Source organism: Porites lutea, chromosome 1 (genome assembly GCF_958299795.1).
Source record: "Porites lutea chromosome 1, jaPorLute2.1, whole genome shotgun sequence".
NCBI lineage: Eukaryota > Metazoa > Cnidaria > Anthozoa > Scleractinia > Poritidae > Porites > Porites lutea.
Window position 1 is genome coordinate 47,996,332 of NC_133201.1, and position 27,710 is coordinate 48,024,041.

The 27,710-nt window shown below is 39.6% G+C and overlaps 3 protein-coding genes across 4 annotated transcripts in view; 1 reads left to right on the top strand and 2 right to left on the bottom strand.

The window, feature by feature from the left end:
- Positions 1–1,793: 1,793 nt before the first annotated feature.
- LOC140953241 (prefoldin subunit 3-like) lies at positions 1,794–12,307 on the bottom strand. The gene is made up of 6 exons (XM_073402743.1): positions 12,155–12,307; positions 11,818–11,942; positions 5,811–5,877; positions 5,595–5,693; positions 3,565–3,703; positions 1,794–1,945 (listed from the first exon to the last, which is right to left on the bottom strand). The coding sequence occupies exons 1-6, from the start codon at positions 12,242–12,244 to the stop codon at positions 1,878–1,880; spliced, it is 588 nt and encodes a 195-aa protein (XP_073258844.1). The 5' UTR covers positions 12,245–12,307; the 3' UTR covers positions 1,794–1,877.
- A 73-nt stretch (positions 12,308–12,380) lies between these two features.
- Positions 12,381–18,796, top strand: LOC140953251 (uncharacterized). Its single transcript, XM_073402754.1, has 2 exons — positions 12,381–14,645; positions 16,523–18,796. The coding sequence occupies exons 1-2, from the start codon at positions 12,729–12,731 to the stop codon at positions 17,348–17,350; spliced, it is 2,745 nt and encodes a 914-aa protein (XP_073258855.1). The 5' UTR covers positions 12,381–12,728; the 3' UTR covers positions 17,351–18,796.
- Positions 18,797–21,382: 2,586 nt separating this feature from the next.
- LOC140953262 (exportin-4-like) overlaps positions 21,383–27,710 on the bottom strand; it is a 23,580-nt gene continuing 17,252 nt past the window's right edge. For both annotated transcript variants that reach the window (XM_073402771.1, XM_073402763.1), the window contains 6 exons: positions 27,277–27,387; positions 27,045–27,133; positions 25,596–25,726; positions 24,431–24,554; positions 23,522–23,614; positions 21,383–23,187 (listed from right to left, as the gene is read on the bottom strand). In XM_073402771.1, coding sequence (XP_073258872.1) covers positions 22,990–23,187; positions 23,522–23,614; positions 24,431–24,554; positions 25,596–25,726; positions 27,045–27,133; positions 27,277–27,387 — 746 coding nt within the window. In that variant the 3' untranslated portion in view covers positions 21,383–22,989. The remainder of the gene's footprint in view (positions 23,188–23,521; positions 23,615–24,430; positions 24,555–25,595; positions 25,727–27,044; positions 27,134–27,276; positions 27,388–27,710) is intronic.

Here is a 27,710-nt window from a genome sequence, read left to right on the forward strand (position 1 = left end):
ATTTCATGTATGTAGCCACCATTGAAAGTGGCCATAAGAAGTGCAATCAAGGGGGTGGGTATTAGGCTGAAAAAAGGGAGGAGAACGAGGGCAGGGAGTTAAAAGAAATGTCATTCTTCCCAGCTCCTTTGACTCATCATAACTCCTAAAATATTTTGGAGTTCAAGAATAGCTCACCCTAAGTTTTAGGCCTCAGTCATTCAAAAGGTGGATGATAATTATCATTATATAATTATTATTAATTATTTTAATATTATTATTATACCCACTAGGAGGCCATCTATGTTATTTCAGCTTTGCTGGGTACCGGCCTAGCCAATAGGAAAAGGTCCTCTGTGAGGTGCCTTCCAAATGCAGTCCCACAACCTGTGACAGATGGACACTAGGGGTGGTCAAAGCGAGAAATTGTTGCGTCTCTGATGGTTCTTTACCTTAGATTTAGGTCAGTGGTTTTTGAATGAATGAAATGTTGTGGACAAGAAGGCAACAGACATTAACAATAAGCTCAGACATCAGTATACAAGGGCTTACCATGACTCACCCAGTCCATGATATCAATAATATGTGCAAGGTGGAGCACACCACTGGGGAAACATCCTCTACCCTTTTCAAAGAGTAGTGTGGGTGCGAATTGACTTTAAGATATTATTGTTGACGTCTAAGGCTTTCAATGGCTTAGCGCCTTTTTTATCTCCAGGAACTTATTAGTCTTAAACAAGCATGTAAATACAAGTTACGCTACGATTGTGATGGACTGCTACTAAACCCTTTGAAATTCAAGACTTTAACAACGTTAGGAGATCGATCTTTTACTGCTGCTCCTCCTCAACTATGGAGTTCATTGCCCTATTCAATTAGGAGTAGCCCCTCAGTAGCATCTTTTAAAAAGACACTCAAGACATTTTTATTTCAGAAAGCTTTTTTGTGATTTTATGTGCTTTTTAATCTCGTTTTTAGTAGGTTTTATGCAGCTTTTTAAGATTTGAGTAGTCTAGGTAATTTTTATAGTTTTAGTGTTGACATAATTGTTTTACTCTTTTTGGTAGGTTCATGCACTTTTTGCATGTATACTTTATGCAGTCTTAGTATTTTTTTTAAAATATTTTTATTTTAAGCACTGATGAAAATAGCAATATTGATATCGGTGCTATATAAGTATTATTATTATTATTATTATTATTATTATTATTTATTTTTTTTACGTCCCCTTTTACCATGCCAACAAAAGAAGGATGAAGGAGACAAGGCCAAGGGCTCCTGCCTCTTAACTTAAGACAAGGTCTCAAATGATCTTACCAGTTATTTAAAAACCCTGGTTGTTGGTCTGGCCGGGGTTTGAACCCAAGACCTCCCACCCAGCAGCCTGATGCTCTCCCAACTGAGCAAACCAGAAGGCAGTAAGAGGCACCATGTTTTTCAGTCCATATCTGAGAAGCTAAGGAGGAAGCACTGCCCCTGTTGGCATTTTTAAATGCCAAGTATTAGTCTTCAGTTGCTTTTGTTGCTGTCACAGTTTAAACCCATCTTCAAACCATTAGTCACCATCTGTCTTGCGTCAATGTGTGAAGAAAATCCCTAAATGACCGAGACCAGGTTTTATGAGCCAGCGAGACTGGGCACCCCACCCGAATCCTCGTTTTCACTAAAACTGCTGGACACCAACCTGGTTGAGGACATTGTTAACAGAGGTCTTCCATGTGTGAAGGCCATGTCAATAATTACCAGAATTCTACCATTATCAGGGCCTCCAGAAATAATGAATGCCAACCGCAATGCACTGGATAAGACCATGCTTTTGTCTTCTAAATTTTTTAATTAAAAAAAGGTAAAATTAAATACACACCAAAATATCAATACTAATGAGCTAGGCACTATTGCTATTTCTCAGACCGAGACTTCTGTGCTTGTCTTTTCTTGACTTCCCAGTTGTAAACTCTAGCCATGTCTGAATTAAGGTTAAGGAGATATCATGGTTACAAAAAAACAAGGGCATCAACCAGGAAAATGCTCAGGATGATTTGAGAATTTGGCAGTTCAAATAATGACAGATTTCTTGGGGTTAATATGATTTTTTTTACTAAGAAACAGCCAAATAGCTTGACCCTTTTTATTTTGATCAGTCATGTGTTTGACCCTCCTATGGTATAGTGTTTTGCCTCCTATTACACAAGTTTTATTTCCTTGACTTTTTGCTTCATGTCACTGCTCCTTTTTATCTTTATATTGATACAAAATGTGTCCGTGGTATTTTTTCTTATATGGCTTACCTGCGTATCAGATTCAAAAACTGCAAAGAGTCCAGAACTCTGCTGCACGTCTTGTATTTCACGAAAGTAAATTTTGTCATATTACACCATTGCTCAGAGCCCTACACTGGTTACCCGTAGCATATCGAATTGTTTTTAAAACTTTATTGTTAACTTTTAAGGCCATTCATAAACTTGCTCCGACTTACATTTCCGAACTTGTATCACCGAAAGACACAGGGGGTAGGTACTATCTTAGATCAAATAACGGCAAACTTCTTAACATTCCACCATGCAAGTCTCTTTCCACACTTGGTGATCGATCTTTTAATATGGCTGCCCCTAAATTATGGAACGATCTTCCCTTTTTTATTAGAAATATATCTTCAGTTAATGCTTTCAAGAAGGCTCTTAAAACTCATTTATTTCAGAAGGCGTTTCCCAGCTAATTTATTGTTTTTATTCTCTTTATTAAGAAGGATTTGTATATAGGATTTTAAAGATTAATTTTTATTTTTAAATTGTTACTTTTACTAATTTTTAGGAACGATCTGTAAATTTTGTTTTTGGAATATGTACTAGGATTTTAGGATTTTGTTGAGTCATTGTTATGCGCAGATGAAAATTTCTTTCCCTGGATTGATATTTGCGCAATACAAATCAATAAATATTATTATTATTATAAATATTATTATTTTTTCTGAGACCACACTTGACGTGGACAACCAGATAATACGGACACTATGGTATGTCCCCTTAGCGTCTGTATTAACCTGGTTCCACTGTATTTTACTTTTCAATGTGCTATTGCTATTATTAGAATAATATCATACGTGACAAATTACTCCTTAAATTTGGCATGAAATTTCAGTGTTAAATTGCCATGGCAACCTTCCATATGTCTCCAAGATGGCGGGAATTTTTAAAATGTTATGAATGAAGATGTCAGGGCATAAAATAACGCTTTAGAAAACCTGAACACACGAAAGAGCACATTAAGATAGGATTCTAAAAGGTATTCTTTCGAAAAATTCTAAAAATTCTGAACTTAAGCCAAATTTAAGCTCTAAACTTTTGAGAGAGTGGAATTCTCGATCGATATGATCCAGGACAAACATGTCAAAAATCCACGATTGCCAACGTAATTCCTTACCCATGATATTAATAGGTAATCAAATGGTATACTTGTGAAATTAGGACATAATTTCACTTGTGTTTTGTCAAAATCCTGGACAAAACGCACATGAAATTATTCCTTAATTTCACTCGTCACCATAATGGATTACACATACATATAGTTCTGTTTATCAAAGGATACTGACTTCAGTTGTTGTATACTGATCTCTAAGAAATCCCAAGTCCTCTTCTATTTCTGTTAAGCTTTTCTGTGCAGTATTAAGGTTTTTAGATAACAAAGCTTCTGCTTCTTCAATACTGTATTCTAACATCACATTTGCCTGTAAGAATGGCAACATAATAGTATGGTTATATATCCAAAACAAATTGCACTGACTAATGTTGTCTATGCTGTCTTCATCGTTTACTGTGAAAGCTTTGAACCCATGCGTCATTTCATATTAAGTAGGTGGAGCATGATCGTCCAAGTGAGCTTAGTCCTGAATAGGACTGTTGCTGAAAGTGACTGACATTTCAACAACCTGTCAAAAGGCTTTCCTGTCTTTAAGAACAAAGTGCTAGAGTTTTGTTTCAAACAGTTACTGAAATTGTCTAGCCACACTCCTTCGCAGCCCTTATTTGTTATCATAATAATTGTGATGTTGAGGTGGGACCTCTCCTATTAGTCTGGTGGTTTCCTGAGGTTTCCTTGCCTAACAATTACTGTATTCCGTAAAATTCATTTTAATAATTATCGGGGCTAATAAATGATGATGATGATGATGATGATGATGATGATGATGATCAGTTCTATCATGTCAATGATGGTATAACTCTGGTTAATGACCTGATTGGTCATCAAGTCACAATGTTATTAGTCGTTTATCAGATAAGCCATGATCTTATTGGCTGTGAAGACTTTAACTGTCAATTTTGCATTCAATCTGTCTTTTGTCACACTTGAACAGTCGATCATATATTGTAAGTGAAATTGTTGGTTATCCAGTCATTCTGTCATTTTGCTTGAGTCCGTCAATGAGGGTCGTGAAGGGGGGTACCAAATCCCAGTTCCCAGCCTAAATTTGGCCCAAATCCCACTTCCCAGGCTAATTTTTGCCAAAATCCCAGTTACCAAATCTAAAATCCCATTACTAATGATTATTTGCAAAAATCATGCGCATAATAAATTAAAAGCACTGATTGACGCTATTTGGATACACGTACCTTCACCTGGACTGAAGAAAATCTCTCATTCTGCTGGTGAACACTCTTTCTCTTCCAGCCATATGCAAACTTGCAGAACTTGTCCGCTGACCAGGAAAACTGACAGAACGTAACTATGCAACCGTGTAAGCCTGGTAGCTAAACCGCGGGCGCAAAGGCGAAAAATACTGATTTCACAGTCTCTACTGAGGAGTGCAAGGTCTATTGCTACGAAATTTTATTTTTCTATTTCAAAATATTGGAGCAAAGACCGCTGAAGAAAAGAAATCCCATATAATTGTTCATCCCATTCCCAGTGGCTAAATCCCAGTCCCAGTGAGTAAATCCCATTTTCCCAGTCCACAATAAGGCTAATCCCAGTTCGCATTTTACCCCTTCACGACCCTCGTCAATGAGTCGATTGTGTGGTGCTTGTATTGTTGACTGTGATTCAGTGGTGTTTGTTATAAGTTATAGTAAACTATCTTTCTAAAGTGAAACATTGATAGTAGTCTGTAGAATACATAATGCAGGCCACAGAGTCCCAGTCTATTTGATGTTTAAATGGTGTTCAGCAAATGTGATTGTTGACATCACCAACTTTGTTTTAAAAACTTAGAGTCCTTTAGAATTCGACTACAGAAAAAAATTCACTAATATTTGACAAATATCTGGAATAAGAGGGATGAATTTTGAAAAACAATGAATTCACTTTTTACGAGACATTCAGGAATGTGGCTTAGAGCCGGCTGCCAGCTAATTTCACGGCTGAAAAAGAGCTTACACTAGCTCAAATTGCTCTGGAAAACCAAGACATGGAGTAATTTTGACAGTGCAGTTGAGTATAAAAGTCTGCTTAGTTTTTCCTCAGCTACATCCCTGGACATTTTTTCTACTGTCGTCATCATCATTGTCATCACTTCCTGTTGACTCTGGTTTGAGTGATAAAATTGAAGTTCAGGCCTGCTGTTTGATGTCTACAGCTTTAAATCCTGAAATTACATTTTAGTTATAATGATTAATTCTTACCCCTAGCCAAAGCATCACTTTTTCAGTGGGTGGCACATCAGCAGTGCAATAGACTTGATCAGACAACAAAAATCTGCTCTGTAGTGGCTTGGAACTTCCCTGCATTAAAGGAAGCAAAATAACACCAAATATTTTAGTCAAGAAAGTGATAACTGACTGTGAACACCATGGTCTCTTCCATTTACAATCACATTACATGTGTTTCTTTAACGGTACCTTTTTTGAAGATAATAATTTGACCATCTCCAAACTAGAATTTAAATCTGGAACTTGAATTTGTAGCCTGCAAGATATGTTAAATATTTCCAACAAAGTTACAGTCAAGAAGTCAAGCATACAAAGTTACACTGGCAAGCACACAACTACTATACAACAAGACACTTTGGGAGCATATATTTGGGCGTTGATGTACTAGGTGTGTGTGAAGTTTTTTTATGTGTTAGGGATGTGTGAGTTGTTCAGTAGCGTTGTATATTTTAGGGGTTGGTTGAGATACGTGAAGTGAAAGGCATGGAGGTATACTGGATGGGAATTGGTAAGATAATGGCTGTAGTTTGTTAATCAGTGAAAATTGTTTCTCGTAGAGTTTACTATGAATTAGTAACAAAAAATATTTTGAGAGGTAAAAGTGATTTGCCGATTTGTTTGCGGTGCGTTATCTGTGGGTCGTATGTAAAGGAGATAAATGTTGTGTTGTGACACAGCATGTGGCAGACATTTGTGTCACTTGGCTTGTTTACTTGGCTTGTTTACGTTTGCGCGTATTGCGTGCCTATTGCAACTTTGAATCAAAGAAAACTGAGTCAATTACGCCCAAATAATTACACTGTTTTAAAGCCTTGGATTTTGATTTTGTTTTATGGCCTCTCAGTTGTTTGGATGGATTTTTTAATTCAGATATACGAGGAGAAGCATGGGTCTTTTGGCCTTTCTGCTACTTGGTTTGAAAGCTGGGAAAATCAGCCTGGTTCATTGGAACCATTGAAAACTATTTTCCACCCCTTCTCCTTTTCTTAGGGGCATAGTAAATGGTGACCTAAAGACCTTTCAAAAATACTGAAAATTCCAATACAGTAGCCTGCGAACAGACTCCCAAGTAAAGCAGGCTGAAAAAGAAAATTGGCTTGCTTTGCTCGCCAAGCATTCATTTCCTGGAGGAGAAAAACCGCTTGGAGCCTGTACACTATGTTTTGATGCCATCCATGACCATCTACCCACTTGCAATTATCCTGTAACACATATGTCAATAACATGTCAATAAGGCAACAAGACCTGTCGAATTATAATGCTACTTTTAAGCTCAAATGTATTAGCTTCAATAACATTTGTATGCATGTGGAATATATCAGGGGCACCCAACGAGGATATAGTTCAAAACCACTTAACACATAGCATTGTTGAACGTATTTTAGTATTTTAACGGTAGATATAGGCATATTTTTATCCCCTAAAAACTTTTCATCTGTTCGGATTTCCTAGCTGAAAGTCTAGTGATCCGAAAATTATAGGGATCAAAACTTACCTTTTCGAAAATTTCAGCCAGGAAAAGGCTCCCGAAAACTCTAGGTGGCCTTTTTTAGGGTAATGGGTAATTATACCATTTTGTAAATGTTCGAAAATCCTAGGAGAGGCAGGCAAGCAAGAAATTTTACAACAAATGTTCCAAAAATTCTAGTTCTCAAATTGTCTTCCGAACAGATAATTTCCCGAAAATTGCCGTCGGGTGCCCCTGATATATTCATTCAATATTCATCGCTCACTTGTCAACAGTCAGCAATCTCACAAATCAGATCATGATCATGATACCAGAATCTGGTATCCATGGGGTTTCATTAAGGAATACATGGCACCGCGCAAATTGACTGGCTGTGATATTATGTGACTTTGCCCGGCTGCTTAACATCTCAAAGAACTTTTTTTAATACAAGAAACAAACAGTTTTAAGTTACAATCATGCCCTTTTCCTGATCAGTCCTTTTTTTCAAATTTTCTTTTAAAATACTGAAAATACTGAAATTATACTTCACCATCAAATTTCCACTTTATCACACACGGTATGAAATCCCTTGGTTTGTTATGTGTTAAAACAAGGATCGCTCCTTAACACATATTTGCGAAAAGAAGTGGGCCCTATAAAAGACCATCTGGAATGTCTCAGTGTTGCAAGCACGTGTTCAAAACCTTACTGATGCCTGGCTATCATGGACGGGCGGTGTCAAAACAAAGTCTACAGGCTCCCCTATCTTGTTTTCTTCCCCAGGTGACCCTAGGCTCGCTTTGCTGGCTAATTTTCTCTTTTGCTTCACTCCACTTGGACATACAGTCAAACCCCACTTTCAGACACCTGCATAACATGGACACCTCGTAATTACGGACAATTTTATTTGTCCCTGGGAATAGCCTATACATTTTCTCTAAATTCAACCCACTTAATACAGACATCTGTTAAAGTGGACAACAGACACTTTTCACTGTCCTAATCAACAGAAGATTTTCATAGAAAGTGAACCTCACTAATGTGGACACTTCATATTTATAAACTGTGTGCTGCAAGAGACCTTTCCTTTCTGAAGATAAAAAAAAACCTTCAGTTGACAAGATGTCAATAATTCCAGCACTACCTTACGCCAGATAAATGATTTATAGACATCTATGCCAGACTATTTTGGCATCAAATAAGTCATGCAGAGAACATACAGTTTAGGGGCTACAGATGAGAGATGTTTGAGTGTTTCCGTGGATTACATCCACGAATGACAGCTTTGTGAAGGTTGGAGATGTCTAGAATTTGACCATACCAAATTCATTTTTCATTTCTTTAGAATTTTGTTCTGAACAAAGGTGTTTTTTGACCTTAATACCACGACCTTTTTATAACACATATTACACAGATCTTAGTCTTCTGCACTGTTCACCTAAGGATGTTTACGAGATCCTGAGTGAGTTGAAACCTCATATATCACCTGGTCCGGATAGTATTCATTATTATTATCATCATTATTATTTCAAGCTTTATTGGGAAAAATTAAAACAGAATGAAATATACAAACATGAAAGAATTAAAGCCCAAAAATGAAGGGCACGAAAGGGACACTTAGACCCCTGCAGGGTGCCTACCCTAGGGAAATACAAGAATTTGAAATATATACAGAAAAATAAAATCTAGTTGTAATTAAAGAATTTAACTCAAAATTTGGCTCCACCGCTCAGTGCAAAGGGGTCCTTTGCATCAGGCATGCTACCACACAACTGGTTATTGGCTGATATTACTCCTTTACATAAGAAAGGTGCTAATACGTTCGCCAAAACTACCACCCTGTTTCGTTAATATTGGTGGTGCGCAAAGTGTGTGAAATGATTGTGAGACAGCATTTTGTTCAGTTTTGGATAACTAATGAGATCTTTATTCCAGAGCAATTTGGCTTCCTGAAAGAGAAATCTTACCTGTCTCAATCACTACCTTTGTTCAAATATTGTTCATGTGGCACCAAGTCAAAAGCTTCTAAAAGACCCCCAAATTAAGATGACATCAGTTGTTAAGCCTTTGTTTCTCTCAGGGGCCCAATCATTGATACCCAATCAAACCAACACCAGCCGGTTGTTTTGCGGGGATATCATTCATCTTGGGCCTCTATTTTGTCTGGTGTTCAGACCCAGAGGGAACTGTGTTGGGAGCCGTTTTATTCCTCACTTATATTAACAATAGGGCCATTTAACGAGGAAAAATAAGACGTGTCTTACATAGGACGTGTCTTAAATAAGACGCGAACTTTCCGTATAAACGGCACATTTCGTCTAAAATAAGACGCGGGTTAGCTAAGACGCGTCTTATTTTAGAACAGCCCTTAACACCTGTTCTTAGATAAGACACGTCTTAGCTAAGACGAGAAAAACTTTGTATAAACGACCTTCGCGTCTTAAATAAGACGCGAACGCATAGTACGCATGTGTTAATTTTCGGCGCGCCACGTTGGATTGCCGTTGCCACGGGCAACATTCACATAAAAAGAAGTCAAGAACGGCAATAAGACGCGAACCATTTATACGAGCTGTTCTCGTCTTAGATAAGGCATGCTCGTATAAATGGTACAGTTCGCGTCTTATTTAAGACGCGTCTTATTTTTCTTCGTATAAATGGCCCTAATGTCTCAAGGAACATTACCTCTTGCACAAAACTCTTTGCGGATGATATGAAGGTGCATAAGGCAATGAGGGACACTAGCAAAGATGTGGAAGAACTACAGAAAAATCTTATTCTTTTGGAATATTGGGGCAATGATTGGCAATTGAGATTTAACACTGATAAATGCGAAGTGATGCATATTTCTAAAAAGAATGACAATTCAAGCCCTCAATTATTTATGTGGTAACAACTTCAAAGCTGTATCTGAAGTTGAGGATCTTGGGATTCATAATACTTCAAACCTGTGACCTTATCACCTGCTTAATGCGGGCACCCCATTAATATGAACACTTTCAATGGCCCCTTCAGTATCCATAGTAACGGGGTTTGACTGTACACCCTGCCTCGTTCCTAGGCGTCTCAAGTGTGGAAAACGGAAAACGTGACAGCATGAGCCATCAAGGAGTATTATGCAATGAACCATGGGAACATTTAGCATGGATGCAAATGATGCTGGGAAGGATGAACAACAAAAACTTTCTCTTCACCTTTACCATGATACCTAGCGTAGAACCAAGATCCCAGTCATTCTCGAATCAGCCAGAACACGCTTGTGTACGAGGCAGCTGTATACCAAAGCTATGAAACTTATAGGAAATTCCTTTTACATCTGTTATAAAGCTACAAACTGTTACAGTGAGCCACCTTACAAGGACTGTCAGTAGGAACTCTTTTATAAGTTTGTTAATGTTATGCAAGGCTGTGCTCTATTAACCCTTTATAAAATAACTGAGATAGTACGCGTGATCTGATTGGTCAAAAACCTATGGTTTATTATACCGGTAAACCCATAGAAAAAGGCATCCGGACCACGAGCCCTAAACAAAACCGGCTATTGATCTGCAAACAACGATTTTAGAAAGGCTAAAAAACAGAACAAGTTACTTACCCACCCTTCTTAATATTCAAAGCGTTGGTTTCCACATTTTATTACTGAGCGTCACAATTCGCTACTGCTATAGCTTTGGAAGTTATAAAGTACAAAGCTGAAAAACAGTTTACATTTCACGACGACGCCAAATCGCAGACAAAGACCACAACTGTGTGAATTTCTGGTGTAGAAAGTCTCTAGGAAAACTTAACGATGTGCCAACAAGCAACAAAACGGATAGTTTTAGCATTCTTGATTTATTTTATCTCAAACTTAAATTTCTTAATGAAAGAAATTGTTCCAAAAAGAGATCTCTGATCAAGATATGGTACAAAATCGGCCGCTGTAAGTTGTAAACAAGCTGCCAACGATGATGAAAGATGTCAGAGTTTCGGGCTGGTTTTTTCCAACATTTGCACAAATTATTCGGTGATATCGATGCCATAACCTACCTCAAACCACCTCACTTCACGAATCGACAAATATTAACGCCAATATGTGGCTACGGCAAAGAAACCTTTCTCCACCACTGACATATTTCCATCGGTCGCTGTACGTGCATATAAAGTTACATGCGACAACTTCGCAAATGCAGCCACGTCGTTACCGCAGCACTTCTTGATCATAATAAAGTCCAGAAAACAGATCTTAAACCACTGCGGCTTGTTAAAAGTGAATGAAGTCCTCTATTACAATAGCTGCCAGTTCCGTCTGTAACAACGAAATTCTTACGGATCGACTCAACAAAATACAGCTGCGTACAGTCTGATGTTCAATTAATTCCTACTTCTGTAGTAAACAAACCATGAACGTATTCTTTCACTGTACGTTCGCATGAATATGTGAGAAAATTGATGTTGGTCACCACTGGGGCTTTTAAGGGTTAAACAGAGCCCTTTGGCCCCTGGATCCTAACTTTTGCTCTTGGGAGACTAGGAAAATCTTCCTTCTTTCACAAAATCATATGCTGGGCACCCTAGATTAAACAGGTTCAGAGAACTGGGCGCTCTTCAATGTTCCTTAGAGCACAGCCTTGTTATGGATATTTCGATTAATTTCTGTTTCAGTTATTTGCCCGACCACACACTTAAAAATACTGCCAGGGGTAAAAAATAATCGTTATTGTTGTTTTTAATTGTGAGTAGGGACTGATCGAGCAACTGGCTTACCTTTTCTTTCTTGCCAGCAAATTCAGTTCCATAAATTTATACTTCTGATGCTGCTCATCCAAATCTTTGAGCACGGACTCGGCGGTGTCATGTCCGCTCTTTTTCATAAATTCATCAACATCCTCCTGTATGTGACGGGAAAACGAATTTGAATGGCCCGTCGGACTCAGTAAGATCATAGTTAGTACTTAAGGTAACAGTTATTTTTGTACTGAAAATCATTTCCAGTAAGCTTGTTAACTATTACTCATGCAAAAAAACTTTCCCGAGGGGAAAATACTCCAATCACGTCCTCTCAAAAATTTAGGGATACACTGCTTCAGTAGTAAAATATTACCAGAAAAAGAGCCTCTGGTATTCCGCGATGCTTCTTTTTTTCGAGTTTTTCCTCGCTTTGTTCCTGTAACTTCTTCTCTTCAGATGCCATGTTTGACTGGGAGTGATTTTGGGTCCCAGTCCCTTACAAGCATTGTATAGGCGTATGAATGACGCATGAATAATAGTTCCGCTTTACCGCTGACCAAACAAGGCACAGGAAGATATCTTTTCATTAATTTTCGCTTCAAATTTTCAAGTTAGCAGCGGAAGTTTGAAAATAGCAACGTGATATCACTCTGTCGTGTTCCATGCTTGTTTCAGCAACTTATCAGGAGTAAAACGCTCCTAGAAGGGGGAAAATAGCCTTTGCTATAAGCAGTGACTTCATACGTGACTTGGATCATCCACACAACGTAGCAGAAGATTGCAGGGACTTCCAAATTTGTTTACTAAGCACAAAGCTAACAACTGGATTTCTTTAGTAGAGTATACGTCGGTTTTATGCTACGTTGTTATAAACAGAACTTTCCGCTTTCTCTTTTTGACTGATCTGATTTAAGAGTGCCTACTCGATAAGAATTTGCCCTTCCACAATGTTGAGTGCGCAACAACACGAGTCAGGGATGATGAAGATGATGGACGAGCGATTCGATTTGCAAAGTTACAATTCACAGTCGTCATCTTACAGCTCATTTTTGAGTGATCAAGAACCTGGAAGCCACACTGGCGACAGTTTTAACGGCTTTGATCATCAAGAAGCCCATAGAATAAACAACGCGGACAAAAGAGATATGTTAGATTACGAACATGAATTTGATAGCGTGGAGAAGAGACTAAAGACTTTCACAAGGTGGCCGCTTGACAGTCCTGTAGATCCACGTGATCTAGCGGCGGCAGGATTCTATTCTTCGGAGTTTGCTCTGGACGATCTAGTTGTGTGCTTCAAATGTGATCTGCATCTAAAGCAATGGAAACCTGGGGATGATCCCTGGAAAGAGCACAAACAACGTAATCCAGATTGCCCTTTTATTCGCGAATGGGAAACTGAAAATGGTATTTCAGTAATCGATGGCCCAATTGCACCCTCTTCTAAATATCAAAACCTTCCAAGATATCAACATTTGAATCATCAAGAAGAACCCCAGTACGGTGATACAATATCATCATCTTATCTTGATCGTAACGGAGTGCCATACTCTGAGAGGCCACCATATTTTACAGCAGGGGAGTATAGTTACCCAGAGCAACCTTATTACCCAGCTAGGGAGCGAGACTTTCTGCGAAGTAATTCTAACCAGTTTCAACTCCCCGAGCAACAGAGAGAAGGCACTGAAACTAATAGTCATTTTTTCGTGCGACAAGGATCTAGCCAGGTACACATACTTGGATCAGGAGTAAAAGTCTATCAGCTTGACCCTAAAGATAAATTAGTTATTCATTCTGGAAGCCAAGGCAACCACTTGCAACAGATTGGATCAGTGAGGTACCCAGAAGTAAATCGATTCCCCTCTAACTTTGGAACAAGTTTTACAGTTCCAAGGGAGCATATTCAGCACAGGGTACCAAGAACAGAGGAGCAGACATCCGGCAGATATTATCCACCTGGATCATCAGTTTCTACGAGCAAGAGCGAGCAGTTTGAAAACCAGACTGGATATGAGTACTCCATTGAAGAAATTTTTCATGAAGGAAAACAAACTGCTGGGTTTCAGAGAAGTGTCAGCCACAGCATTGCCCTGCCTCAAGAAGAAAATGCAAAGCATGCACTGCAGCGGGATAGAAGCCAGAGTGAGGGACAACTAAGATATATGAATACCATGTATAAGACAAGTGCACCAAACCAACCACCATTTTCTCAAAACATATCTGGACAGACACCGTACAAACTGCACAGAGCAGAGCAAACAATTCCTAACGAGGAAGAATTGATACAGGAAAATTGTTCTCGACAGTATCCTGAGGCAAGGGAAACTGGTCCTCACCGACCCCCTGTGGAGACCAACAATTGGCAATCTTCCCATGGTCCCACTGGTCAAGGATCAAAACGACCCACCCTATTTGTTGCCCGTCCTGTAGTGGATCCAAGCCTGCAGCCCAGACAACAGCCGTTGATAAGGCATGAGGATGCGCGCCATATTTCATCGCCTGCTGACCTTGCAAGCGAGCATCATCGTCTCACCACATTTGTTGATTGGCCCCATGACCATCCAATCAGACCTTTGGACTTGGCGGCAGCTGGGTTTTACTACCTGGGAAGAGATGATTGCGTCAAATGCTACAGGTGTGGTGTAGGTTTGAATAACTGGGAGCCCACAGACACTCCATGGGGTGAGCATCAAAAGCATAATCCTGCATGCCCACTTGTCTTGGAGTATTTTTCTGGCCGATTGTCTCTACGTGAACACCCTGCCCCCAGGCAAAACACAACAACTGAAGATCGTTTTACAACTCCCCAAGAGTCATTCCAGTATCGACATCCCCGACACAGCCATGATCTTCAGGATCGACAGGTAGTAATAATAGTAACAACTACTATTTCAAAGACGAGCTATTTTTAGTCTTCCGAGTAGACTAGTCACATAAAATGGTCCCTGAATTTGAATGATAATCCTTACGCATCCAAAGTCTCATTTATTTGAAAAACTCCTTTGTTTTCTGAAATTAATTCAGGGCCCAAGGTGTGTAATTATTGCCATTCTGATACTGGGGCCATTTATGCAAAATTTAATGGTCTGTGAAATAAAATCAGTTCTTGTCTTTTAATACCCAGGAAAACTACCGTAATCAGCCCATCAAAATGTTCAGCTTGAAGTAGCGACGAAGATTGATTATTAAGTCACAAGATAAAGACATAAAAAAAGTTAGAAAAAAATAGAGCTTTACTTTACAATTGGCCATTTCGGAGTTGCGTAGGGAACTGTGGCAAGTTTCAAAGTTAAACTAATCGATAAACTGACACCACCATATAAAAGGTCATGTTGAGATTGGTTATTTGACCAAGTTTGAGTGCTCTAAGGTTGAACAGGGATCAATCTCTTGAAACATGGTTAAAGATCCATACAAACGTCTGTAATTTTGTGACAGCATCCCCCAAAACCATATAAACTCTTTAAATATTTTTCAGTTTTTCTGTTAAACTTTAAAATTTGTCATGTATCTACTACTTGGAAGGAACTAATTTGAAAACCACTATGTTTGCCCATTTTCAGGAATATCACAGAAATCGTGAAAAACATAAAGAGTTTATATGGTTTTGGCAAAACGTAGGAAAAAATAGACACCAAAAAATTTAAGAAAAATTCAAAACCCAAAACGTTCAAAGCAGGAAATAATGTACTTTATGCTAGCGTTAATGTATATACCACCAAATTACTAATTGAGGATTCTTCAGCCCCCGAAATGATCCCGACCTCGAAATGATCCCAAACCCTAAAATGATCACCAAATCAACACTGAAATGACACCAACCCCAAAATGATCCCCATTTCTCTTCACGTCGACCCCGAATTGATCCCAAATTAATTCTTGGAATGGAATGATATCCTAGAACTATGGATCGATTAAAATACACAACATTAACTTAAGTTTCACTAATAATCTTTACTTGCCCACATTCTTTAATGACATTAATTTGGGATTACACTTTGAATTGGATTGAACGAAAATATTATTTAATACACAAAGTCTACTATATTTTTAGTAACACCATGAACTGCAACTGACAACATCAAGAAACATAACACTTTTTATTATTATTACTTGGGTGATTATAGCTCGGGTTGTAGAGAAAACTGCATGGGTGTTTAAAACACCATTTTTAAAATTCAGTATCCAAGGCATGCGGTTTACATCATTTTTAGAATTTTTGACTGCATGCCTTGAATACTGAATTTTAAAAGTGGTGTTTTAACACCTTTTAAAATTTTAAAATGTTGTTGAAGATGCAAAAGTAGACATAAAGGCGAGTAGATGACAAAAGCGCTAAAAAATCCCATAAACCGTAGTGAAATGTTAAATGCGATTCAAGAACGTAAACGCTGCAACAGACTTGTAATAATTCCTTGATGGAATACCATTCCTTTCCGAGAATTAAGTTGGGGCTCATTTCGTTTTTGGGATCATTTCGGGGGCTGTACAGGACACTATTCTTACGTCTTCTATCGCGGGAGACAGGACCGCCATTTTATGTTATCATCCGAGCCACGCGAAGGTGTAGTCGTTTGTAGGGAAAGTACTTTCATTTCTCAGTTATTTTAAGACTCTGAATAATTGGTTCGGTCCTGGGAATCGAACCCACGACCTCCCGCTCTGCAGTCAAGCGCTCTACCGACTGAGCTAGTCCTGTCATGGGAATACTAAACTCCTTGAATAAACGTATCACCCTCAGGTGCCAATCAGGAGTGGTGATTTACCTGTTCATGCCACTTGGGGTAGATCAGAGTCCTACCCACCTGCTGCGGTTTCTAGAGTTGTGACGCAACAGAATCAGCAACACCCGTACTGGACTACGCAGCCTATGACTACCTCACAAGAGGAGGGTTATATGACCAGCAGACGCCAGTCGGGTTCAAGCAGCAGCGAATCTGGTTCAACCCAGAAACAGCGATCTTGTTCTCCCAGAGGCAGCGCTGCACTGGAATTTGACATGGAAAAACTCGCCGAGATGGGTTTCACGCAACAGCAAGTAAACGATGCAATCGAAGAACGATTAGAAGCGACCGGCTCAACGTTTCCGACCTACACGGAGCTTGTTTCTGCTCTTTTGGAGAAACAAGCTCAGCAACAGCTAAGCCTTCAGACGTGTTCGCAAACAACGCAGCAGAGATGCAAACCTGCGTCTCCTCCTCCTCCCCGTCTAGCTATCCCCACAGATATCACAAGTTCCCATTCGAGGGATAACCACTTCTTCCCGGAGAGGAATTGTGTTAGTGCCGTGACGTCACCGACCACTACAGCTCCCGACGTAAACAGTCTACGCCGATCTTTCAGTACACCGGCGCGGAGTCCTTCCGAATCAGGCGAAGAATCACTCGAGGAAAAACTGGAAAGAATGCAGGAGGAACGCCTGTGTAAGATTTGTATGGACGCCGAGGTAAGCATGGTGTTTCGTCCTTGCGGTCATTTGACTTGCTGCGTGGATTGTGCTAGCGGGGTAGAGTTATGCCCCATGTGTCGAGCGCCTATACGGGAGAAGTTTCGTACCTATTTGTCTTGAACACGGTCATCGCCGCGCATTCAAGTCCTGTGGCTCCACCAGTCCCACCAGTCCATTGCTATAATATGAAGATCACCGGTTCTGGGCTTGGTCAACACTCTTCCGTCACCAGGTCACGTTCGTGTCCAACATCGGGCAGGGTGAGTGGGTAATTTTTACCCACTGTTGTGAGATTTAAACTTTTCTCAAAGGAACAGTAACTGTTGTCACCTCTGAGCCAGCCGTTCCTGAACTAACATGCTGCGTATTACTTCTATTCTTAATTATATTATTAAGCTCTGTGAAGAATTCTAGCAGGTCTTTTTTCTCTGTAGTTGGATGGACATAAGATATTTATTCCCTTAGTTACACATATACACCCAAAAGTTAAATTATGACGAAATGGGTATTCTTAAGCTGAAATAAAACTTTTTGTTCCGACTGGGAACGAACTCTTGTCGAAAGAAGTAGAGTGTAGATGATCCCATTTGCTAGTTTTGACAGTTTTTCGTGCCATATTCGGCTTGAAGTAGCTGTTTTGTTAAATGAAGTAGAAACGTATCGGAAACTGTAGAGTTCGTCTTACAACAAAATGTAGAAATAGTTTGACACTTTTGAAGGATCGCTGAAACGTAAGGGCTTTTACAGAAGAAACGGTAGTTCCTGTTAGGGTGATAAAAAGGTGGTCACTGGTTATATATATGGTGATTTCAATTACCGTAAACTGCCCCTATGCGATTACAAGCCCCCTTCCAGATATAAACCCCCCTCCAAATTTATTGAAATAAATTCGATTCATTATGACGTTTTGAAGCTTAATTAAAAACCATTAAATGCAACAGGTATTTTGATTAGCACTGCTATTACTCGTTTCGAAGGGCTTTTTCTATTCCGTTTATAAGCTCTCTCGGATACAAGCCACTCCGTTTGTAAGCCGTCTTAAAACCCCTTATGAAGGTGCATAAGCCGAGCGCTTTTAAGCGGCAGTTTACGGTAATTTATTCTAGATACTTCTCTTGCGATTTCACTGTTCTTATAAAGGTTGAAAGATCCTTATATACAAACTTCAAAATAACAAGATAACAAGTTGATAGATTATACTGATAGAACACTCATACACCTACCGTGAAAGAGGGTGTGACTTTCAAATTATTTCGCTACAACATCCTCTCGTTATCTTGCAGAATTGCTGAAACATACTCAAAAGTCAAATATGTTATTGTCTAGTAAGGTTAAAACGGTAATTATAGTTCATAGTCTTAAGAAATAAAACTAATGTTTTCAAATATACAGCAAGTAGACAGAAAGTACAAATGCTATTATTTTACTACAGCAGTTTATGATTTCGCAAATTAGCAAATAGCTTGCGTGCAGACCTCTCCTATTTCCTTCATTGCTTGTGGAAGTCTATGAAAATATATAGGAGATATATTAGCAACGGACGAATAAAGTTCTTTTTGCGCCATGCTGGTCGTTGTTAAAATTCGCTAGTTTCACTAACCTTATTGCTGTATTTGACGTCTTCAATCCAAAAACGCGGTAATTTTGAGTGATCTCACAGCCTCCTTTCCATTGAATGAAAACACGCTCACTTTTTAGCACGGTAAAAAAGTACGTTCTGCAGGGACGATTCGCGCACCTGCCTTGGTTACCGGTTGCATGTACTCAATTAATTTATCAGCAAACTCATCGGGGGCCCAGTTGTTCGAAGGCCGATTAGCGCTTAGCCCTGGGTTAAATTTAACTCGAGTTTCTTTTTCTTCTGTTCAAAAGCATTTTCTCGGATAATTTTCTCTTTTATTTTTAGAGCTTCCAATCATCAACCTGTAGACAAAAAGAATAAAACTGAAATGCTTTTTAAGCTTTCAAATCTGAATTCAAATCTCGCACTAACCCTGGTTTATCTTAACCCAGCTTTGAACAACTGAGCCCAGTTCCGTTTTTGTGAGGAACTTATTTTTCTTCCCTCTAACTTTTCCTCTCTTGTCTGCTGTTTGTTTTCCACGGGGTTTTTTGGTAGTTTGCTTTTTCGTACTTTTTTTCGGGCGCCGGCCTGGAACTATTTCTTTTCGGATGACGAAGTATCCTCTTGCTCTGAAAACTCGCACGAAAAGTCACTTAAATCTGTTTCAGAAATTTCGTATTCCTCTTCGTCTTTCTCGTCAATAAAAAACCTCCTGCCATCATTTACAAAGTTGCATTCCTCAACAAAAACTATTTCATCTCATAGAGTGGCCATTGTTATGTTGTGTTAAGTAAGAACACACGAAACGACTCCAAGGTCTGCTGCCCTCTAATTGGGCAGAAAAACATAAAAGTTTTCAGGAACCAATAGGAAGCCAGAACCCCCGCGACCGTTTGAAACTGGTCTGGTAAAACATTGCCCCATGGGCTCTCCTCCCAGTTTTTCACTTTTCTTCGCGCCAATTTTTTCCGTCCATGTAGACTTTCTATCGCCTCCACTATCCGCCCTTGGGTCTTCGAGGATGTCCGTAACCTGTGGTTATTACTAGTTTTGAAATCTTTTCTAACTCATCCTCTCTTGATCGAGTCTATTACAGGTTCATAAGGTTAACCTTTCCCCCAATGTTATCATATTATGTACCGGATGAAGAGCGTGATGTAATTCAGCATGTGAACCAAAATAAAGAAAGCAGCAAAGAAAAGTACGCCTTCAGTTTTTATGAATTTAGTTTTAAAATTTAACAGGGGCTTGCAACAGCCAAATGTTTCGAAATGCTTCGGCAGTGTCTCAAATGGTTTTTTCTATGTTTTGGAAACCTGTCTTGTTGTACCCATTTGGTTTCTGTTTTCTTGGTATACTGTCTTAGTATGCGTTTTTGAAAACTAAAGAGTTTGTACCCCCTTCCCCCAACCCCCCAAAAGAAATGGTTTTATACTACATGTATTTCATTCCTACCTACCCATAAAGATCACCTCTCAAATTTATTCAGATTTCCTTTAAAATCGAGGACCAGGTCTAGCTTGAATTTCTTTTGCGTATTCTCAAGAAAAAAGATACCCCGGAAATATTTTTTTAAATCAAAAGTACGATTTTTTATAGTCAAATGGGATTTTAATAGCCTGAATTTCATCCGATTACTTCAAGTCGTTTTTACTCCCTCAGTAGGAGAAAACGACTCGAAGCAATCAGATGAATTTCAGGCTAGGACTTTTAAGAGATTTTTATGATTTTTAGACGATAATGTTTAAAAAAATCTAGTGGTGATGTTTTTTTTCCTCGGATATGCCACATGAAATGTCAAACACTTATAGTTCTTATTGTCGCTATCGTTTGTTTGAACTGAAGAGGAATATGTAAACTGAACGAAACACTTACATTGTCTAGTAAATAAATTTCCATTTTGAATCAGTTTGAAGGTGTTTGCATGCAATTTGTTGCACAGGCAAAGAATCCCGCTTCTATGCACATTATGTGATTATTAAAAAAATGGGATAAATCAGACTTTTTAGAAAAATTTTCAAGATTTTTAGAGATGAAATTGGGATTTATAGACATTTTTTGGAGAATTTCCAAATAGATTTAAACCATTTTGTGGAATTCTTGTATCTAGGCCTATCACTACGACAATTCCCTAAACCTCGAATTAGGATGATGACGGTTATCGCATTTTACAGCCAAAATGACGATGGTTCACGCGCGCGCACTACTTAGTATTGAGAAATTCTCGTTCTCGCATTCCTCCTCGTCTTAGAATCTTAAGGCCTCGAATTCTAACTATAGCCGATGACAACGTCATCCTCGGAGATCAAGGGGCATACAGCTGAGTCCGCTTCCGATAGTTAGGAAAGGCAGCCATTATTTATTTTGGTTGCTTTGTTAAACAAGTTGGTATGTTTTATTGCGACTTTATCAAGATGCAGTCAAGACAGGCGGTCGAAGTGAAAGAAAAAGTGGTAAAAGAGTTTAAGGGGGACGCTATAAATTTAGCCTGATAGCAGATGGTCTAATTTAAAACAAACGAGCCGTAACCAACTTTTTTAGAATTAATAAAACGAACAAACAATTAGACAAACCACACGCTTATTACACAGTTTCAAAAACAATATATTGTACATATCTCTTAATAATAATAATTAATAAGATTGTTAAAGTCTAAGAAGGCGACTGCTACCTTTCCTCTAGGTAAAAAAATATTCGTTAAAATATTTTTAGAACAGTACGCATGCAGTGTGTGGCCCGCACTTCAGGGAAAATATTAAGAGCCATGAAGGCTGAATTTTATTTCGTTGCCACCGTTCACTACATTTAATAACCAATCATCCTGCCGTAAAATTAAAGGTGAAATGCTAGTCGTTAAAAAAACCGTGCATTCATTTCTTAAAAAAACGCTCTGAATACCCCCCAAAATCGGCGCCTGTCCAAATACCTCTACGTGTATATAAAAATAAGGGCTTGTTATCAAACGAACCGAGGTAATTGGCTTTGGCGAGGGTAGAAGCTAAAGAACTTACCTCGTTCCCAGGGTCCTCTCTTACTCGTCCCTCACCCTCAGGAAAAAAAAAGGACAGAGGGGCAGATAAGGAGAAGAACCTGGGAACGAGGTTGCTAAACAACTCGGACTGAACTAGGTCTCTCTCAGCCTAGTCCTTAGGCGTTCTCTCTTGTCCCGTTGTACGCGCGAAGTCTGAGAAAGAGCGGGCGCATCTCTCTCAGTAACGTCACAGCTTTCGGTAGAGTCCAGGATTGACCGAGCCAAGAACGCCTGGGGACGAGGCTAGGCTAGGGTCTCTCTCCTCACAGTAAATGGAAAGTGAACGCGCGGGGAACTATGGGATGAGTAAAACAGCGGGAAACGACAACAAGCTGCCCGTCCCATCGATCGCAACACGTTTCCTTTTTCCTTTTCCTCAATAGAGACCTAAAGATTTTCTCAAGGAAAGTTAGCGCCGTTATTTTTACTTGTTCCCGCCACAACTATATTCTAAAACTCGCAGTAAAATGATGATGGCTGTCGCGTTTTCCTGCCAAAATGACGCTAGTTCACGCGCGAGCACTATTAGTATTGAGAAAATCTAGTCCTTGTTTTAGAATGTGATATTCGTGCGTTTTACAACCTTTACATGGTGGGACACAAATAGGACTCTCCTGAGAGCGACACTACATGCTATAACTGAATACTATTCATGGTGACTATGTTTAAGTCAACGATAACTTACAAGGAAAACAGCTTTCAATGTCACAGTTGTACACGCTACTAGACACAGAGAATAACGTGAATAGTATTAGACTTTCAACTCAGTGATAGCAAAACTATTCTGGTCTCTGTCATTGTTTTTATAAAACAAGGCTATTCGGTAAATGAACAGCCATTTAACCGCGCACCGAAACCTTAGCGATAACTAAAGTATATTCCATTGCGTATTTCATCTCATGCCTTAGAAATAGACATATTTTAACGCATCATCCTTCCCTTCCGCATCTCAAAAACAGGAACGTCATACCAGCGAAGAAGACGACGTTTTCTTGACGAGATGTAATCGTTAATTTTCACTATTTCCGCCGGCGAAATCCCGCTAGCTCTAGTGCCCAGTCTATACTCGGTATCAAGAGGAAGATATACGTTTCCGTCCACAACAACTAGTCAACTTTGTTTTGTAGCTGAATCTTTGGTTCTTCACCATTTTCACTGTCGGTGTCACTTGACACACAGAAATCCCTTGACACTTCCAAGAAACACGTCTAGACTTTTCCTGAATTGCATTCTGTTGACTCTGTCCAAAGACAACTTCATGTCGCTTGGTGTCAGTTGATTAAAGGCATCCAAAAGACGCTGACATACAACTTGGTCCGTCTGCTGCGCAAGAAGATTGCGAACTAACTGCGTGTAATACAACTAAAATGAAAAAAAGATTCCTTGATGTGGTGCGATTTTAACATACGATTCTTACGTTCGCTACAACCAGAAATGTTAAGAAACGTTAAGACACTCGACGAAAAACCGGCCGTTTTCACTTCACTGCTGGTCTCACATCTGTGAGATAAAACAATCACCTCCTTCCTCCCTCCCCTCCATTCAAAGTTGTTCCTCCAAATTTTGAGCATAATCTCGTATTACTTGCAACTCTGATAAGGAGAGTACGGGGATCACAAGCACAAGAAGCCCTGAAAAGCCCCATAAGGGCAGAGGATAATTATATTTATAACAATATAAAAAAGTGAGTTATTACCTGGTGACAGCAAATCAAGGCAAGGAAAGCTTCGGCTGCTGGTTGAAGTAGATCCATGTTAAACGACTGGAAAAGCAGCATGTCAAACAGAGTCTGAAACAAAACAACCAGATATTTATTGAACCACGTGGAAAATACTCTGATATGATGCATTCAAATAATAGAGTGATTTAGCAACAGAAAGGGAACGTCATTTGACGACGGGATGACAAGAGTAACGGACTGAACGCCACTTCCGGCGCCCAATTTACCGCTCTGTCATTGGTCAAACCGGTTTTTTTTTCCCGCTAAATCTGCCCAAGAGGACATTTAATAGTATTTTACAGTTGTTTGCTCAGTGCACTGGCCTTTTCCTGGAAGCGAGGCTGGAGGTGAAGTTGTTATCTTACAAAATTTCCTGTAATTCAACTGCAAATCATGTTATTCTCATGCTAATAAGACCGTGAACATCACAATTTACATGTGAAAAACAGGAAGGTTTGTACCAAAACAGGCAACCTCCAGCCTTGCTTCCATTCAAAGGCCAAGGCATTGAGCTCACAACTGTGAACCCGCCAACCAATTTAAGAGCCTTGGCCAATCACAATAGCAGCAAACAATCCGAGCCAATCGCAACTCGGAGCTAATACATGTGACTTGCACCAATGGCGGGAAAACGCCAACTGCTACCAAGTCATAAAATGACGGCAAAATCAGCGTAAAAATTGCCACATTTGTCGTGCTTACTCGAAATGAGGACGAGAGGAGATTAGACACAAGAAAGGCAGGAAGTTTTGGGTCGCACTAGGGTGGCAAAAACCCCCCAAAATATTAACATTCACCATATTCACTTGTTTTCAATCTCCTCTTTATCTTTAATGAATTATATGACAAACTGTGACAATTCTACCGTTTGAATAAACCTCGTACCTTCAGGAAATGCTGTAAAATCTCGTGAGTGGGAACTTTGACGTTTTTCTGTATTTCAAGGAAACAATGCGTTGCTAATGACGATAACGCCTCTAGGGACATTTTAGTGACGTCAGGATCGTAACTATAGTACCAGTCAAGGTAAAGATCTGCTTAGGATTTTTTAAAAACTGCAACTGGAGTTGGCAAGCGACTGTTTCGTTCCTAGGCGCCCCTCCTTGTTCTTCTCTGCAATTTTTGTCTTAGAGCGATACTGAATCCTGGGGACTACATACGGCGTGCAAACAAGGTACGCTGTAATATTTTACCTTCAATCCAAAAAGGATATCTTTAGCCTCTACTCCACAAGTATATAATTCGCTATTTAATTCTTCAAATTGCTTTGTATGTTTATAAACACTGTGGGAGCTTTATATTCAAGAAAAATTCCGGTTGAAAATTTCTGAAATTCCACGTGCCCAATGGAACGGTACAATCCGGTTGCACAGACCCGACCCAAGCCACCGCGTGCTTGGTTATTTGCAGAAGAGCGGCTCTGGGGGGCAACAATTTTGTCAAATGGATAGGGACATTTCGGTCCGATCGATCACCTTTGTGGACCACGTTCAAAAGGGGTCCCAAATACTCCAGTCGGACCTAACCGAAATAGTGCGTTCCATTTGATTTCGAACCGAAATTTCCGGGATTTTGCGCTGAATAGAAAGCGCCCTATGTATCCTAAAGTGAAAGAAAAAAAGGGGGTTAATGCAAAGTTTGGACTGATAAAACGGCCATGATCGAACAATCCAAACTTTGGCCTTATGGGAATAGGTGTTGTGAAATACAAGCCAAAGAATTAATCGGTTAACTTCGTGTGTTTGACCTCCAACGATAGAAAACGTTTTACATAACTGTCAAGAATTCTCCCAACCCCTCGAAAAAATGTTTTGTAAAGATTTTCCAAGTTTCAGCCGACGAGGGAGTGGGTAAATAAAGTACACTTGTCGAGCTTTCAACTCAAAAACCTTTTCAAATTCGTGGTTGCGTGATTAGCGCGCGAAAAGCAAAACATCTTGACGTCACAACCATGCTTACATACTCTCATCATGGATCCATGCTCTCATGCAAACAAGCCTCTTGGCCAATCAGAGAGCGCGTACTATCTTAGTTATTTTATAAAGGATACTTTGCCAGTCCCATTTCGAGTGAAGCCATCAAGCTTTTAAACAGAGCTTCTGGAAGAAGGCACATCTTTTCAGGGTACATATCACAAACGTTTGTCGTCAGTTTGAAGAACTCTGAACATACCACTGGAAACTAAGAATAGAAAACGTTACTTGTTACAGCATGTTGAAATAAAGCACGTGTTGTTATCAGTTTGCCTCGAAAGTTTTACTCCAATTACAAGCCCCTCTTCCTAACTTCCCGGATATACCCAACCTAAAGCTACTCTTTAAAGCACAGGGCTTACAATTAGGATTAAACTTAGCTTGATTTAGGGGGTGTTTATATGATACCGGAATGACTTTCATTCCGGAAGTGGGTTTCGTTCCAGCGTGAAGTTAGTGCTACATTCACATGATAGCGGCTCGGCCTGAGGTGTGCTCAGGCGCTAGCGCCGTTTTCGCGAGAGATCTGATACGCATGCGCCACACTACACGATTTGCGATCGGAACGAAGTTCGTTTTCAGGTTACATAATACCAGAAAGAAATTTCCTACCAGAACTACAATTTTATTTTGACTGAAAACCGGAATGACTTGTACGGGAACGAAATGTCGTTTCAGCATCGTGTAAAAAAATACAGAGAAATATATGGGGTTGGAATAAACTCGTTCCAGAATGAAAGTCATTCCAGTAGCATGTGAATAGTGAGTGCCTTATTCGCCGGAAAAAGCCACACGAAATTCAAGTTAGGAATATGTTTAGAAGGGCAAGGGTGGCGAGGGTTCAAATCCTGGCGTCAAAGTCTTATATTGGTTGAGTTACCGTAAAATTCCGAAAACAAGCCCCTCCATGTATAAGCCCTTCCAATATAAGCCCCCCAAACCGGTAACGAAAAAAAACCGCCTTTAAATCGCCTCTCCAAATATAAGCCCCCCGGGGGCTTGTACTTGGAAAATTGCGCTCAAATACAAAGTAAAACAAAGCAAAAACGGTAAATTTACTTCCAACTATAAGGCTAGCCTAATCGATTTTGAAAAGTAAATTTCCCCCCTAGATAAGCCCCTCCAAATATAAGCCCCTCAAAATAAGCCTTTGAAAAATATAAGCCCCGGGGCTTATTTTCGGGACTTTTATGGTAGTTGTTGGTCCTTTCCTTCGCTCCAAGAGGTTTTTCTCCGGGAACTCCGGTTTTCCCCTCTCCTTAAAAACCAAAACTCCCAAATTTCAATTCTCGGTCAGGAACGCGCGGACACGTTTCAACGAGAGCTACGTGGCCAAAAAAATTATAAGTTACAAATTTTCTCCTTTCTTAAACGCGATCAAAGTGAAATAAAACAAAAAAAGAGACTAAGGATCTCTGCCCAAAAATATTCCTCGGGTTGTTTGCTTTGGGTTTAGACTAATTTAAACTTGTACAAACACTCCGATTACAGTCAACACATTGTGGAGACTAAAGAAGTACACTTACCATTAAAACATCTGACGACATGAGCGGTATAATAACATGAAGACCATAAAGTGCCAAATCAGCCGCTGACACGTGGGTTTTCTCTTGATCTACAAATTAATTGAAAATCATCACAAAAAGTTATTTTTTATAAGCCAGGAAAACGAATTGCATGTACAAGGTTGTATTAGTCAACCGAGCAAAGACGACGGTACATTCTACCACAGGCTACCCACAATCCGTGTTAACCTACCTGTGCTAAAATCAAGGAAGTCCTTCGACAGCACACTCGCAAGGAGTTTTATCAACAAAAGAAGATCGTTTAACTGTTCCTCTTCTGTAAGGGCCTCCCCGCTGACTTTCCCTGAAACAAGACAACAAATTCACCCCTTGAGAAAGATGATTTTTCAGTCAGTGACACAGGAAGCTGGAAATAAAAGATCCGAGTGCTGCCAACAGAAGTCGAACCTATGACAATCTGGATATTAGTACATGTATTCTACCACTTAGCTACGGGAGATCACATGAAATTTCTGAAATTATGGGAGTTGTCAGGATATTCTGAAAGAACAATGTCCAAGAGGCCTACTTGCCAAAAATGAGCATTTCGGGGCAAATTGTCTCTGAGATCTTAGCCCAGTTATGCTTAGAAAACTCCCTCCTAAATTTTTTTGGGGTCGACCCAAA